Source organism: Theropithecus gelada, chromosome 10 (assembly GCF_003255815.1).
Source record: "Theropithecus gelada isolate Dixy chromosome 10, Tgel_1.0, whole genome shotgun sequence".
Lineage (NCBI taxonomy): Eukaryota > Metazoa > Chordata > Mammalia > Primates > Cercopithecidae > Theropithecus > Theropithecus gelada.
This window is the reverse complement of record NC_037678.1, coordinates 70,221,368-70,237,633: the sequence shown is the minus strand read 5'-3', so window position 1 is coordinate 70,237,633 and position 16,266 is coordinate 70,221,368. Positions and strand designations below refer to the sequence as shown.

The window sequence follows — 16,266 nt, the reverse complement described above, 5'->3', positions numbered from 1 at the left end:
CCCAGGCCACCCTCACTCATCTGCTGGGCCGAAGACTCCCACATGTAGGGAGGGCAGGGCTATGGGATGGCTTTTCTTCCCGGAATGAAAGGAGCCCACCTAGGACAGCCACTCCACCTCTCACTGTGCTGGCCACTCTGGCCTTAGCTTCAGGGATTAGGGCCAGGCAGCCTCTTATTTTAGGTTAAGAGGCATTAGGAAGGGATGAGGAGTTAAGCCCAGGCACGAATCTTCCAGGGACCTGCATACACTTCCTGGTTCTGCGGGGGTGGAGGGTCAAGGCGAGTGGAGGCGGCCTGGGTTTCCTGCCATGGGTGGGGACTAGCTCCCTCCCTTGCTGCCCAGGAACAGTGAGGGGTCTCCTGCAGCCACGGACAGGGGCTTAGGGAATCCTCAGGCATGTTTAGCCAAGACCTCGCACCAGTGTTCCCCAGCTTACAGGTGGCACCTTTCACCAACCTACTCAAGTTCCTCAATTCTTCCCTTCATTCCCTGGCTTCTGAACGACCCCCAAAGCACACGGCTTCTGCCTCCTGTTCTCCCCATTCAAACCTTCTTACAAGGGCAGACAGAATGACAGACCACACAATTCAAGGCCTTTCTGTGCTTAAAACCTAGCAGGGGCTCCTCCTGCACACAGAACACAACCCGAGTGCCTGGCCCAAGAGGTCCTGTGACCCACCAGGCTGACCCCACTCCTCCCCTGCTTCCCTTGGCCTCACAGTAAAGGGGTCTGAGGTTCCCCACTCCAGTTCGTGCTCACGGCAGCACCTGACTCCATGAGGAAGCCTCTGTCTCTTCGGGGGCTGTCTCCTCTAATGGTCTGTGCCCCATCTGCGCAGAGTAGCCTGGGAAGTTACCGGAAAAGCACCTACTGAATCACCCAGCTACAGCAGCGGAGCAAGGGAGCAGGTGTGCGCCATCACCCCGGGTGTCTCAGATGTAGGCTCCATGAGTGCAGGGGCAAGAACTGAGGCCCAGCACCCGGGTGAGAAAAGCTTTCACCTAGAAAGGCAGGCCCTGCGCTGAGGCCTGGGGAGGGAGCCGCCCTGCAGGCCAGCGGGGCCACAGCTGGGCCAGGCCAGCAGCTGTCTCACTGAGCCTTGGTCACTATGGGTGAGATGGGGCTGTGGAGATTCAACTCAGGTCAAGAACAGGCCCTTGGCTGGGACTCGGCACCCACAGGGTCCCTGGGGGAGCGGAATCAGTGAGAGGCGCCGGGAGTGAAGGTGGGAAGCGGCGGAGCAAGCGCCACCGGCGGTGAGAAGGGGGCGGTAGCTTTTTGCTTTAACCAGCTAAGTCTCCTTCACCTTCCAATCTAAGGACCAGCTGAGACGATGAAGTGGGAGGGTGCCAGAGCCGCCCCTCCTGCTCCCTGTGCTGTGAGGCAGTCCCTTTCCATCACAGGCCTCTGCTTCCCCCTACCCCTTGCCCTGCCGGGGGCTGCTCTGCAGACCCAACTGGGTGCTGGTCAGGGAGCCAGAGTCCAGGCCTCCCCCGACTCACCATTACTGTGGTTTCCTGTTTGGAGGGAGGCAGGGGGCTGCAGGTTGCTGCTCAAGGCCCCGTACCCGCGGTAACTGTAGTTGAGGCCGCCGTTGGCGTACACAGGGTCCTGGGAGTAGGAGGAGGCTGGCAGTGAGTAGGTGGAGTGGGTGATGGCTGTGGAGTCCCGCGAGTGTTGCTTGTCCAGGGCTATGGGCTCGTCCTGCAGAGAGGAGAGGGGGGCGCTGGGGAAACCAAGGGGCAGCTGGCCCCAACTACCATCCCTGGACACAAGGTGGATAAATGCTGCGGCCCCAGGACTCCTGGGACCCAATGCTGTGGTTTGACCTGCAGGATTCTGTCTGTCCCTCCCCCGGCCACCTTCCCCGCTGGGGGCTTTTCCCGACTCTGCTCATCTCACTGTCAGCCTATTTGATCTGGGCCCTCTAGTCTCGGGATGAAGTCCAGGCTTCCATATGAGGTCTGAAGACCTCTGAGAACACCACCCCTGACCTCCACCCACCTCCTCTCCTCGTCTTTGCTCTCCCGTTCCCCCTCTGCCCCTCCCCGACTGCACCCATCACAGCTCCCTCAGTCCACACCCGTCTGAGGCCTGCCCTCCCTGCACCTGCTCTCCCTGGCTGCCCAGGAGCAGCCCCTGTAGTGGCTGCTGTGGCAGGTACCTGTGAGGACTGGTAGATCTCCAGACGCATCCGCTTGGCTGCCTTTCTCGTCTCGCTCTCACAGGCAGCTGCCAGGATGTTCTCTGCCATGGCCGAGGTCAGGTGGGGTGGCGTGGGTCTGGTCTGCAGGCAGAACGGGGATGGAGCTAGCATGGGGTCGTGGGGGCCCTGGGCTTGTGCAGAGACCCTGCCCCAGGGGTGGGTGGCACAGGGTGGGGTTTGGGCTCCAGTGCCTCAGTCTATGGAGCTATAGGACCTTTCTAGGCCTTAGTTCCTTCATTTGCAAATCAGGGATTATGGTACTTGCTTCCAGGACTCCTGGGAAGACCCTGGGTGAAGGGGCCCGGGCATCCTGGGCGTGTGGCAGAAGGTCAGTGGTGGCGCTGAGGGGAAGCGTGGGCCAGGGAGGAGGGACTCACCATCTCCATGCCGTTCTTCTTCATGCGCCGGCAGGACTTGAGGTACGTGCGGATGCGCTTGCGGGCCCGCTCCTGGAACTCGGGGAACTGCCGGCTGCAGGACTCGATGATGGCCTGGATCTTCTCCTTGGGCTGCTTGGAGATGGGCACCATGCGGTCCAGGTTCTCGTCCACAAAGAGACGCACAAACATCTGCAGAGACACGGGCCATGGGAAGGGCCGACCCTGGCACTGCTCCCATCCCCATCCCACCTGTTTCCGGCCAGTGCTCACGTTGAAGGCCTTAAGACGCTCAGGGTCCATGCCTTCAGAGTCGTTCATCTTGTCATTGTCCTCATGGTCGTCATGGTCATCATCGTCGTCATCTGCCGTCGGGGCCCGGCCCACTGTCAGGTCCTCAGGGCAGCCACTGACCTCAGTCTTAATGGAATCGTAGCTCCCAGAGCTGTAGGGGGGGGACTAAAAAGAGGGCAAGAGGCAGAGGGTTGGGCCAAGCAGCTGCTCCTGCCCTTGCTGGGTCTCCTACAGGTGGTGAGCCTGGGGACCAGGGTGGCACGCACGCCCTGCTGCCACGAGAGCCACAGCTGCGAGGCCCTGAGCAAGTCACTCCTCTCTTCTGCTCCCTTCATCTGTGCAATGGGGACAGCAATGCTACCACCTCCTCCCTCCCTGGGCTGCCGAAGGGAGGACCGACTGCAACAGTATATGCAGAGACCTGGCTCCTGGGGGTGCCGAGCACTTAGGAGGGTGTCACCTGTTTCCTCAGCAGAGGTCCACACCAGGACCTGCCACGTGTGCAGGGGTAAGGCAGACACGGAAAGGAGTCCCACCACCCGCCAGCCTCCTCTTGTGCCAAGATATGTTTTGGCTTCAGGGTTTTCCTCCCTGATCCCCAAGGGGCTACAACCCCACGCTGACAACCGAGCTGTCACCAAAGCAGCGAGCATGCTGTCTGTCGGGAGGAGGAACAGATGGGCTGGGCGAGGTAGCCAGCCAAGGCGACAGGTCCATTAAGCAGGATGTGTTCCCGCAGCTCCTGGCCTGGCCTTCTCCTGTCTGCACCCCCACCAGGACAACACAGTGGCCCCTTGAGAATATATGGGTAGAAAGGGAAAGGGAGCCAGATCTAGCTTCCACCAGCAGTCTCCTGTCCTCCAGCAGAGAAGGGCTCCAGCCCTCTGCTCCCACCACGAGTTCCTCCCTGGACAAGCCCCCTTGCCCATCTCTCCTTAAGAGGCAGCTTCCTCTTTTCCCCCGTGCTTCCTCCATCTTCTCATCCTTCATGGCTCAGCTCCCACGCCACCTGTCCCCTGCCCCTGCCTCGGGGCACTGCTCTGGGATGGCTGAGGACCACTGTTGTCTTTTGGAAAGTTTGTGCCTTCGATGTGTCCCAACTACTCATTCAGATCCTGACTGGCAGTAGCCTGGGGACACTGTCCCTGCCCTCAAGGAGGCTGGCATCTAGCAGGTAAGGCAGGCTCAGGGAACAGGTGGCTGCATGGCCATGGCACAGCCCAGGGGGAACAGCACTCACTGAGGAGCAAATCCAGGATGAAGTGTACTGCCTGGCACCTGGTCCCACAGTACGGCCCCTGACAGGCCTCTCTCCCTGGGACTAGGCCCACAGGGGTCGGTCCCCTAGGGTCACTGGCCTGGTGCCTGTCACTTCGTCCACATACAGACTTGGATAGGGGCAGGATGCCAGGGAGGGAGAAGAGTCTGTCCAGAGGTGCAGGCTCCAGGAAGGCGCCTCTGGCCCCCAGGCCCAGGTTGAAGAAGAGGCACTACTGCAGGAAACCTTTGTGGCCCAGAAGCAGCTTGTGGAAGTGTGAGGGAGGCCCCAGGAAGCAGGGGGGATGCCCATTGGTAGCGGTACCTGCTGTGCCCACCCTCCATCAGCCTGGTCAAAGGAGGAGTTCCACTGCCCACGCGCCTGGGCCCTTGCCCCTTTTTTGCACCACCTATAAAATGGGGACAGGCACGCAGAGAAACTAGGCAGTGGGAGGCCTCGTACCTGGCTGTGCCAAAAGTGGCCACTTGCTGTTATCCACAGCAGATGCTGTGCTGGGGGAGGGGACGGGTCGTGGGGATGCATATCCATCTACCATCTCTACCAAGGCAGGGACCATCAGCTCCACTTCACAGATGGGGAACCAGACTTGGAGAAGGGGGCCTGGCTTGAGGGCACACTCCAAGCCATCTCCCATCCCAGAGCTCCACCAGGAACCCGATGGCATACCAGCCACAGCCACCACCCTGGCTTGGTGTCACACACATGGGCTGGCTCCAGCTAAGTTCTGGGTGTATACAATTTCATTCTCGCCTCACAACAGCCCTCTACAGAAAGAAATAGACTGAGCCCCCAGCCCCACACACCTCAGGGGTGGTCTTCACCCCGTATTTGACTCGGCTCCGCAGCCCGTCGGCACCACAGCCATCGGAGGGGTAGGAGGGTGTGCCAAGTGCCGTGGCCGGCGGGAGCTTGTCACACAGGTTGATGGGCTGATCCTCGGCGGCCGTGGTGAAGTCCATGGGGGCCACGGCGCCGTTGCCATTCATCTCGGGGAAGGCAGGGTCGCCCTGCGTGCTGCTCGATGTGGAAGGGTTCAGGGTGGAGGAGCCATTGCCGCTGCCACTCTCAGAGGAGGAGTCATCTGGAATGAGAGGCCTGGGTGTGAGGCCCCATCCCACGCACTGTGGCCACTGCAGCCACCTCAGAGTATCCCACCCTGTGTCTTCCTCATGAGTATCCCTGGGTGGGGATGAGTGCTGCTACCCCACCTCAGAGGCAACTTGCCCCAGCCCACAGCCTTAGCTGATGCAGCCACAGGGTCCCCTCTGCCAGAACAGAGGGGCCATCAGGAGAGGAGTGGCCAGGCAGGGCTGTGCAGGGCATGGAGGGTCTTCCTGCACCCCAAACTTGCAAGCGTTATGTCCAGGCTTAAAGGAGGCCCAGCTCCAGGGGTTTAGGAGTGAGTGGCCTGCCAGAGGGCCCTGGAGGCCCTTGAAGCCCGGCCAGGCTCTCCCTTCTCCCCAGCTCCCAGGACCACACCTCCCACCCACCCTGCTCCTGCTGCCCGGCACTGCCTTGCAGCTTCGAGCTCTCAAAGCCCCTACCCACAATGGGCCCTCAAATGTCTCCTTCCTCTGCCCAAGGCAGGAAGGATGGCTCTGTTGTGACCTCCAGCCATCCACTCCCTCCTGCAAGCAAGCCCAGCTCAGCCCTGGCAGCCTAGGCACAGGCACGGTGGCCCCCGGATCCGTGCTCCATGCAGGCCCCGTGGCCTGGGACATGCCAAGCCGGGGCTGCAGGGTCTGGGGTCTGCACGCGGCCCCCGAGTGGGCCTGCCCGGCGTCTCAGGGTGGGCAGCCTCGGCAAAGCACTGCGAGGGCGCCCCCTGCCGCGAAGAGTGCGGCACCGCCAGCCTGCGGGCGCCGGGGAGGAAACTTTAACCGGGAGACCAGACAGTTCCAGATACATTCCAGGCCTCTCTGCCCACCCAGCCCCAGCTCCAGCGCCGGCCTCCTGCTTGCTCAGCTGAGACGGCAGAGGCTGAAGCTGCGCGGGAACTCCCGGGGTCACTGTCAGGTGAGCACCCGCGAGGGTCCCAGGGACGCACGGGTGACCCTGGCGGCTCCGCACCTGCACCCAGCGTGGATGGGGGAGGGGTGGTCACAGCGAACCCTGCTACCCCTTCCCCCAGGCCAGGGTCACGCTGGACCCCACCCCCACCCTCCCAGCCGGCAGATTATGAAGATTTAGTCCCCGGTGCAGGGCACTGGGCACGCGCGCCTCCAGAGCGTCCCCATGGCGACCGAGCGGCTCTAGCGCCCCAACCAATTGCTGGCTTCCCGGCTGCCCCGGGGCGGGTCCAGGCTGCCCATCAAGCAGCCGGGCCGGGCAGAGGGGGATGGGAGACCACGGTGGCGCAGTGCACCCCTCCCCCTCGGCTGCCGCAGGTCCCCTGGGCCAGGCGTCTTGTCCTCCTCCGGGCAGCCTAGCTCCACCACTCCCTCCATCCTCCCGCAGGGCAGCTCCGGGCTTTCCTCAAAGCCCGCCCATAGCTGCCCCTCACTGGCTGCATCCTCGGAGTCCCGGCCCGCGCTGGCAGTCCCCAGGACCCCACAGACTACTCGCGCCCAGTCTGGAGTGAACACATTCCTTAGCATCTTTACTGAGCACCTACTGAATGCTGGCCTGGAAACAAAGTAATGACTGCAACCAAGGTGCCAGACCTCCTGCGGGGACAGATGTGTCTTACTGAGCCTTGTGGGTAACAGGGAAGGTGAATTGTGAGAATGGGGGTGCCCACTGTCCTCCACCCGGGAACCAGACCAGCTCCCCATGCAGCCCCCGCTGGCTGCTCTCCAGCGCCCAGGCCACCCACATCCCGCCTGTGAGAGCCAGGCCTAATCCTCACTCCCTTGTCCCATGCTTTCCTGCAGCTGAATAAAAGTCCGGCCCATGGCCACTGGCACTCTCAGTCCTGTGACCTCTGCAGTCTCCCAGCCCAGCCTCACTATCCTCTGCTGGGGCTCTACAATCTGCCTGCCATGATACCTCCAGCTGAGCAGATGGCAGCCAGCCTTCAAGGTCTGGTTCCACGCTGCCACCTCAGGCTGGCACTTTTCTCCACTGTCCCTACGAAGGAGGCATTCACGCCTCCAACCCCAGCTTGCTGTCCAGCCCTGCCAGGGACCCTCGTGCTTCCTTCACCTGGCCCAGGGTCATCGTGAGGGCCATCTGCCCCACCAGGAAAGACCCTGTCACCAGAGAAGCCCCTGCACCTGAGGTCCATGGGGGACAGGGATGACACCCATACTGGCTGGTTACCCCCGCTCCCATGAGCTGCGGGGGCCCATCCTTCACCCACCTTGTAGGTGTGACTTCACATACCGACACCACCTTCACAGACCACTTGCTTGACCTTGGAGGGCCTTAGATTCCTCCTCTGGAAGGAGGGGCTGCTCCTCAGTGGGCATCGTGCCTGGCACACAGCAAGCCAGTGGTCACTGCATTCATCACAGGCACCAGGCCCAAGGCTGGCTGCAGTGCCACACCGTGCACGGGGCCAGAGGTGACATCCCATCATCCCATCACCCACCTCCCGATCAGGTTTTCCCGAGAAGATGGACTTGCCCTCCCCGGGTGTGAGCTCCTGAGACTCACACGCTGCTCAGGGTGCTCCTGGAGCCTCCGCCAGGTCAGATGCCTGACACGGGGGCCCCGACTCTCCAGCTACCAAGACCTTTGCCTCAGGGCTGTGCCCCCGGCTGCCTGGCTGGGGATTGACATGCGGAGGGCAGAACCTCCCCTAACTGTACTTAGACGCCACCCCAGTCTGGCCAGGGAAGTGGTTGGGTGGGTAAGACCCATAAGGCACCAGGTGCTAGGACCTCGTATGGCCACGTGTTCCAAGCTGTTAGAAGAAACTGGAAATCTGTACCATTATGTAAACTGATTTTAAAATACTGGTGACTGATTTACATGGCTTATTTTTTTTTTTAGGGTCTTGCTCTGTTGCCCAGGCTAGAGTGCAGCGGTGCCATTAGGGCTCACTGCAACTGCTGCCTCCTGGGCTGAAGCGATCCCCCACCCAGCGCACACCACGATGCTTGGCTAATTTTTCTTTCTTTTTTTTTTTTTTTTTTTTGAGACGCAGTTTCGTTCTTGTTGCCCAGGCTGGAGTATAACGGGGTGATCTTGGCTCACTGCAACCTCCGTCTCCCAGGTTCAAGCGATTCTCCTGCCTCAGCCTCCCAAATTGCTGGGATTATAGGCACCAGCCACCATGCTCAGCTAATTTTGTGTATTTTTAGTAGAGACACGGTTTCACTATGTTGGCCAGACTGGTCTCGAACTTCTGACCTCAGGCAGTCTGTCTGCCTTGGCCTCCCAAAGTGCTGGGATTACAGATGTGAGCCACCGCGCCCGGCCTCGGCTAATTTTTAAAGTTTTTTTTTTTTTTTTTGTAGAAATGAGGTCTCACTATATTGCCCAGGCTGATCTCAAACTACCAAGACTCAAGCCATCCTCCCACCTTGGCCTCTCCATGTGTTGGGATGACAGGCGTGAGCCACTGTGCCCAACCCATTATTTGTATTTTTAAAAACCCCGACAAGTAAATGAGTACACAAATGTGGTCTATTCATATGATGGAATAGTATCCAGCCATGAAAAGGAACAAAGTTTGGATAAGTGCTGCAATGTGGATGACAAAAACATGAGGCTGTGGGAAACAGGCCAGACGGGCAAGGATGGCAAGTGATTCTGCTTCTGCACAGCATCTGGAGCAGGCAAATTCACAGAGGCAGAAGGCACAGTGGGCTCTACGGGCTGGGGGAATGGGCCGTTATTACTTAATGGGTGCAGAGTTTCTGTTGTGGGGGATGAACAAGCTGTGGAAGTAATGGTGCTTCTGGAGTGTACACTTAAAAATGGTTAAAATGGCAAATTTTATGTCACACATTTTACCACACACAAAAAAAACCCAGAACAAAAACAGCCCCTTAGCCCTAGTTTATAGACTAGTTTATATCTAGTTTATATCTGCCATTATCTTATTTTCTCACGCCGCACACACAGAGCCCACTCAGAGGCACAACATGGATCGCAAAAGCCTGCCTTCCCCAGTGACACCACGGTCTCGCCTACCCCCAGGCTCCGCTCAGGCAGCCACCACCCCACACAGCTGCCCTGGCACGACGCGCTCTGGGGAGCTGCCTACAACCTGAGGCCCATGTTTTACTGACTGGGGAGGACACAGGTTTGAGCCGTGGAGTGGCTGGAAGAGGCTACTCCACCGTCTGGAGCGTCCGTTTCCTTTCAGAGCGGGTCTCACGGCCATAAAACACGGTTCTAAGGTGCGGATGCCCGGGATGGGGCAGGAGCTCAAAAGGAAACTCCGGTTTCCTGCACCCCACCTTTTCTCACATCATGACTCACCCACTGCCGACGCACAAGGCTCTCCCAGACTGCAACGGGGGCTTCTGAGGATCCTGGAGCCCAGCCTGTGACAGTCTGAGGTGGGCCCAGTGAGGGACTACTGTGGGGATGGGGGCGACTGCTACCCTCCAGGCTTGTGCTCCAGCAGTGACAAATCAAACATTAAGGGCTCCAGAGGAGACGGGGCTCCAAAGGGGTGTCACCAGCTTTCTGGCCCCTGAGCCATGGTCTCTCCCTACTCTCGGTGACTGCTGCTTACCCTTCCGTGCTAACCCGAGCACCACCACCTCAGGGAAGCCCTCCCTGCCTGCCCCAATCTCCACTGTGGCACTGGCTCTGGGCCATGGCTCTGCAGAAGCCATCCCAGGGATGGTGGGGCAAGGGCTGATGCCTCCTGAACCAGCAGGGGCAGAGGTGCTGCTCGGGGTGGGGTTGGTCCAGCCTGTCCCTTGGCCCCACAAGCAGTGGATTTGATCCCAGCTGTAGCCACACAGGCTGAGTTGACTCCAACTGGAAGCCAGGTCCCTCCTTTGGGCCCACCAGGCCCTTCCAGTGAGCCCCTACGGCTCACCCACCCGCCCCAGCTGTGACCCAGCCTTGGCACTTGCTGTTCCCTCTTCCTGCTCCACTCTGTCCTGGGTGTCCCCTTGGCGCAGTCCCTCACTTCCAGGGCTCTGCGTAAAGGTCACCTTCTTGGTAAGCCCAGCTCCCGCCCCACTCTGGCACACTGACCCCTCTACCTACTTTTTTTTTTTTGAGACAGAGTCTGCTGCCCAGGCTGGAGTGCAGTGGCGCGATCTTGGCTCACTGCAAGCTCCGGGTTCACATCATTCTCCTGCTTCAGCCTCCCGAGTAGTTGGGACTACAGGCGCCCACCACCATGCCGAGCTCATTTTGTGCATTTTTAGTAGAGATGGGGTTTCACCATGTTAGCCAGGATGGTCTTGATATCCTGACCTCGTGATCTGCCTGCCTCAGCCTCCCAAAGTGCTGGGATTACAGGCGTGAGCCACCACGCCCAGCCCCCTCTACCACAGTAGTATTGCAAGGAGAGGATAAGTGCTTGGAAGAAATACTACTGTGTTTATTGTGTCTCTGGCCTGTGCCCAGCCTTCACAGAAGCGGCCCCAGCCCTAGAGACCCAGAGTTGGTGCAGCTGTATTGGGTGGGCCTGGATGGCTCCTGCTGCCCCCTAGATCACACCCCTCCCGCTGGTGAGGGCAACTGAGTCTTCCTGGGTGCCCCAGGGTGAGTGCATGCCCCAGGCCTGGCCAGTCAGCCCATCACAGCAACTGATGAGAGCGTGTGACCAAGCTGGACCCGAGGACATCACGCGGGGGCTCTTGCTGCGATGGCTGGGAAGGCACTCTCTACCTGGGGTTGCTGGGCCCATGGTGCAGGGTCGCCCACGCTGGGAAAAGCAGGGCTGACAGGGGGCACAGATGATCCCCTGGAATCCATCTGTGCCTGCCACCTAGGAAGGCCCTAGAGGTTTTGGTGAGGGAACTGACAATTTCCTTATTGCTTAGGCTGGCTAGGGGCGGGCTCACACCAATGGCTTGGTCTCTGAGTAGTCCAGGGTCTTCTCCCTGGCAGAGGCCAAGGGACGGGACCTGGGGGCTGGGATCGCTCCGCATGGGGACCTCACCATGACGCCCAGCTCAGTCCTGAGGAGGCTGGTACCCACAGAAGGAGGTGGTGCCCACAGAAGGGCTGATGCCCACGGGAGGGACTGGCTGCAACCCTCGCACCCACCCCATACTGCACCTGGCCAGGAGAACGCGCCTGTCACTGGGGAAAGAAGGAATAGAGAGACTGGGGGCAGTTGGGTTTTGATCCAATTGGAATTCTGCCTCCCACAACCCTTAAAAAAAATGTGATTTAGGCCTGGTGCAGTGGCTCACGCCTGTAATCCCAGCACTTTGGGAGGCAGAAGCAGGTGGATCACGAGGTCAAGAGATTGAGACCATCCTGGCCAACATGGTGAAACCCCGTCTCTACTAAAAATACAAAAATTAGCTGGGCGTGGTGGCACATGCCTGTAGTCCCAGTTACTCAGGAGGCTGAGGCAGGAGAATTGCTTGAACCCAGGAGGTGGAGGTTGCAGTGAGACAAGATTGCACCATTGGACTCCAGTCTGGCGACAGAGTGAGACTCTGTCTCAAAAACAAAACAAAACAAAACAAAACAAAACAAAACAAAAAAACTGATTTAAAAGAGACATAGGCACACAAACCCATGCTGGATGGAATGCAGTGGGGCCTGGGCAGGGATGGTGCAGGTATAGGGTCCTGTAGTCTAGGCGACCTTGGGCACTGCCACCTCCTGGGCCTCCTCTTATCTACAATCCTGGGAGTTGCCGCTGACGCCCTCCCGGGCTCTGGCACTTTATGACTCTGTGAAGAAACCCAGCTGGCTCCATGGGCACTGAAGCCCCAGCACACAGGCCTCACAGGGTGCAGGCCTCCAGCTGGGAGGCTCAGTGGGAAGCTGGGAGTTTTAGATGGACCCTCCACACCTGGAGCTGGAAGTGGAATCTAAGGGTGCCCAGGTGACCTCTTGTCCCCACCTGGTCCCCATCTTGCTGTTGCCAGGAGGCCTCTCCAGGAGGGTCACCCCTGAGGCCAGCCTGCCGGGGCCCAGCGTGATGGCAGCAGGGTGGGCCCGCCCCCAGCCTGTGGCTGCGTGGGCAGCAGAGAGGTGTCCTGAGGGGCCTTGGGGAAGCAGCCAGGGATGCACCCCCTCTGAGCATTTCTACAAAACTAGGCATTCCTCACTGTGGCAAAGGGTGACTCCTTCATCTGGGCAGGACCCGGAGCCCACCACCTGTGCCCAGAATGCCTGCGGGCAGGGAAGGACTGCCGTGCCCATCTATTTGAACATGGGGCAATGTGCTGCTATTCAAATGGAGGAATTAGTGATGAATGGGGGAAATTGTTCCTCCCTCTGTCCCGTCTCCAGAAGGAGACAAAAACCCCTTTTACCTCAGCAAACAATGCCCTTATGTGGGCGCCAGTGCCCCGCAGCCCGCACAAGCCCAGCTCTGTGTGAACCACCAATCGCCACACCGCGCTCTGGGGCCCAAAGCCAGTGGCACCCTCTCCCGGTGGGCGACTCCCGCCAGCTCCCAGGCTAGGCTCGGAGAATGGGAAGGCCCACCATCCCTGGGACCATAGGCCAGGTACACAGCCACTGGAGGCCAGCAGGCCCTGTGTGCAGACTGCCTTCTGTGTCCAGAGGTGTGGCTGCTGGAGGCAGTGCCGCCTCCATGAGACTGTCACAGCAGCAGCCAGGCAGGGGACGGGAGGGGCATCAATAATTCACACACAACAAGGCGACGGGGGAGGAGGGGGTGGGAGACTGCTGCAGCCAAGGCCCACCATGGCCAGGGAGGCGTGGACAGCAGGGCTCTGGGCTGTGGTCTGGGGGTGCTGACTCCGCTCTGAATTTGAGGCGTGCACCTCCCCAGGGCTGGCCCCCTGCCTGCTTTGACAAAGGCCAGCGCCCAGGCCCTGTTTACATGATGCATAGTTCCAAGGAGCACCAGGCTCAGGGCGGGCTGCCCAGCTCTTCCTCCGGACAGGCAGGAGGGGCGCAGAGGTCAAATGGGGGACACTAGGACCCTACCATCCTGGGTGATGAGGCCACACGGGGCACCTACATTCTCCACGTGGCCCTCAGGCCCCGGCTGCCTGCAAAGCTGCTCTCCTGAGTACCCTGCTCTGTCCCTGTGGTTCACACAGCCTGACCCAGCCCCAGCTGTGGGGCAGGAAGCCCAAGCCCCCCATCTGGGTGCCACACTTGCCCCCTGATTTCCAGCCCTGGGGCGCCAGTGCCTCTACCTCCACAGCACCTGCCTCCTCTGTGTGTGCCCCTCAGTGCCCGGGCAGCAGGCATTCCTCCTGAAACTCTGGTCACTCTTTCCTCAGGCAGGTGCCAATCTAGTTCCTCAGTCAGGAGCAGTGCTGTCCAACAGAAACAGAGAGTGAGCTACATGAGGGATTTTAGTGCCCTAGTACCCACATTTTAAAAAGTAATAAAGAAACAGGTGAAATCAATTTTAATCATCTACTTTATTTAACCCAATATATCCAAAATATTACCATTTCAATAAATAGTCGACACCGTGTTATCAGAGCTGAGGTATTTCACCTTCTTTCCTATGGAGCCACCGAGACGCAGCATGTATCGCGTGCCTGTCTGCACCAGCCTTTTCCAAGGCTCGGGAGCCGTCCCTGGCTACTGAATTAGACGTCGTACACCTAGATTTTCCCCTAAAACTGAAATCATTTCTCTCTGCAGTGACCCTGGGGGTCCTCGCCCCTAGACAGGTGTCCAAGCTGCAGATGATATTCAGGCCTTGGGACAGGTGGCTCAAGCGGTGGGGCCCTGGAGACAGACACCACCTTCAGTGGAGGGGAAGGCGGACACCAATTATGCGTCAGGTCCCAAGTGTCAGGCGGTGGGTAACTCATCATGCCTGATTTGCACAACCACCCTCTGCAGCAGACATCAGGGAGGAACCAGAGGCTCCAGGGGGAAGTCACTGGCCCATCACCCGGGATGAACGGCGGCACTCAGACAGCCCCAAAGCACCACCTAGGCCACCCAGTGCTCTCAGGCATTCTGGGAACCTCCAAGGCCAGCCTTGATTTGCCCATCTGTACTGTGGGACAATTCCCTACCCCTGCTACCAGACTGCCCCATTTCCTAGAGCCCCTCCCCCAACACCCACTGGCCCCTGATGCCCCGGGGAAGCGCTCCCAGGATGAACTGCCGGGATGTGGGTGTCCTCCCTGGCCCCGTCCTCCAGGCCAAGCACAGGCGGTAAGAAATAAACACTAATTCAGTGTGCAAAGATCGAGCTGAGACACACACAGCCTGCTCCCCGTGTTCTCAAAGCAAACAGAGCCACTCCAGGCCACCACGTGTGAATGATTCATGGGGCAGGGCCCTGGCCCCAAAGCCCCTACAGGCCTCCTCCAGCCCTCCCGGGAGCCAGTCTGGGTTTGGTGCATTGCAGTCCTTAGGTCGGGGTGATGACGCCAACATGGCCTGGTCACTTCCTGGTTCCTAGGAAAGTCACCCTTGAACAGGCTCCCGGTGGAGGTGCCTCAGGAGGGCCTGGCCTGACAGAGGAGCCTGCTGGACAAGAGCTCTGTATGTATCCTGGGCTGAGGGGCGGCCGCGAGGGGCAAGGGCACTGATCCCCACATGGCCCCACTGGCCCAGGCTCACCTTCACCTCCATTTTTTTTTTTTTTTTTTGAGATGGAGTCACTCTGTCACCCAGGCTGGAGTTCAGTGGCGTGATCTTGGGTCACTGCAACCTCCACCTCCTGGGTTCAAGCGATTCTCCTGCCTCAGCCTCCTGAGTAGCTGGGATTACAGGCGCCCATTACCACACCCAGCTAATTTTTATATTTTTAGTAGAAGTGGGGTTTTGCCATGTTGGCCAGGCTGGTCTCAAACTCCTGACCTCATGTGATCTGCCCGCCTTAGCCTCCCAAAGTGCTGGGATTACGGGCATGAGCCACCATGCCTGGCTCACCTCCCCACTTTCTCAGCAGGTGAACCTCTCAGCTCGTCAGGCCCCACAGCTTGTCCTCTGGAGACCCAAGGCCCCAGCACCCCGGACAAGGCCAGGGCTGTGTAGGCCCTGCTCGCTCCTGGATAAAGGGATCTCTCGGTGCTGTCTCCCGGCATCTCTCACCCCTTGGCGGGCCAGGGCCCAGCACAGCCCAGCATTGTCTGTGCCGCCCGCGGCCCAGCTGATGATGGACACTTTCCTGTGACCGGGGACTGCCAGTGTGGCCTACAGCCAATCCCTGGAAGGCCTGGGCCCCAGCTCTCTGCTCCTGGGGGAGGGGAGGCCAGGAGGCCGCCGCCTGCTCATCTGTTGTGGGTGTTTGGAGCCTTGAGGAGGAACAAACAGCTCTTGCTCCTGGGGTGGGGGTGGGTGGGACCTGCACCCGGAGAATGGGGCCCAGTCCTGGTTTCTGGCCTCAGCTGTGAGAATTAGGGTTAGGGCAATGGACATGGCCATAATGAGCAGGTGTTAGGGAGAAGGCTTGGCTTAAAAGCCTACTGCAAGAGAGGCCTTTCAGAGGCCAACCCAGGGAGGCTGGTACAGGGGCCACACCTCCTGCCATGCAATAGTGACCAGGGCAGATGTCTGGCCATGAGCGTTGGGTCCAGGGGGAGTCAGCAGCAGGCCAGAGTTCTGTGCCCCCTGGTGGGAGAGGGCTGCTGTGACCCAGGGATGGGCCCGGGGAGGGTGGGCATCACCTGAGGAGGGCACTAGAAGGAGCCGTGGCACAGGGGTAATGCGGGTGATGGTCTCTGAGCCCTGGTGGCCTGGCCGTTACTCCCACCAGCTCCTTCCCCACCAGCCGTATGGCCTCCTGCCTGATCCCTCACTCAAACGGCTTCACCCCTTACTGGGGACACCCCATGGCACCCTGAGTACCAGAAGCCGGAGGCATACTTCTGCCTGGCACCTTCTCCTTGGATGGCAGCACTGACTCCTCACTGCCTGCTGAGCTGCCCATCAGTGTGGGCACCTGGGATGGGTCTGGCATTTGCCAGATTGAGAAGCAGCGTCTTGGGAATTCAGGGTCCCTGGACGGGGCCTGGCTCATGTGGGTGGGGAGGGAGGGACAGGGACTCAGGAGTGCCTGGGTCTCATTGACACCAAGGACCCCCTAGCCTGGCTCCCTTTCCAAAGAAGCATG

General features: G+C 59.7%; 1 protein-coding gene across 3 annotated transcripts in view; it reads right to left on the bottom strand.

Annotated features, from left to right (window-relative positions):
• Nucleotides 1–16,266, bottom strand: part of NOL4L (nucleolar protein 4 like) — a 147,371-nt gene that overhangs the window by 7,612 nt on the left and 123,493 nt on the right. For 2 of the 3 annotated variants that reach the window (XM_025400206.1, XM_025400208.1), the window contains 5 exons: nt 4,964–5,241; nt 2,861–3,046; nt 2,588–2,779; nt 2,169–2,291; nt 1,507–1,708 (listed from right to left, as the gene is read on the bottom strand). In XM_025400206.1, the coding sequence (XP_025255991.1) occupies nt 1,507–1,708; nt 2,169–2,291; nt 2,588–2,779; nt 2,861–3,046; nt 4,964–5,241 (981 nt within the window). Of the gene's footprint in view, nt 1–771; nt 849–1,506; nt 1,709–2,168; nt 2,292–2,587; nt 2,780–2,860; nt 3,047–4,963; nt 5,242–16,266 lie in introns of all 3 variants that reach the window. The other variant, XM_025400209.1, reaches the window with a different exon arrangement.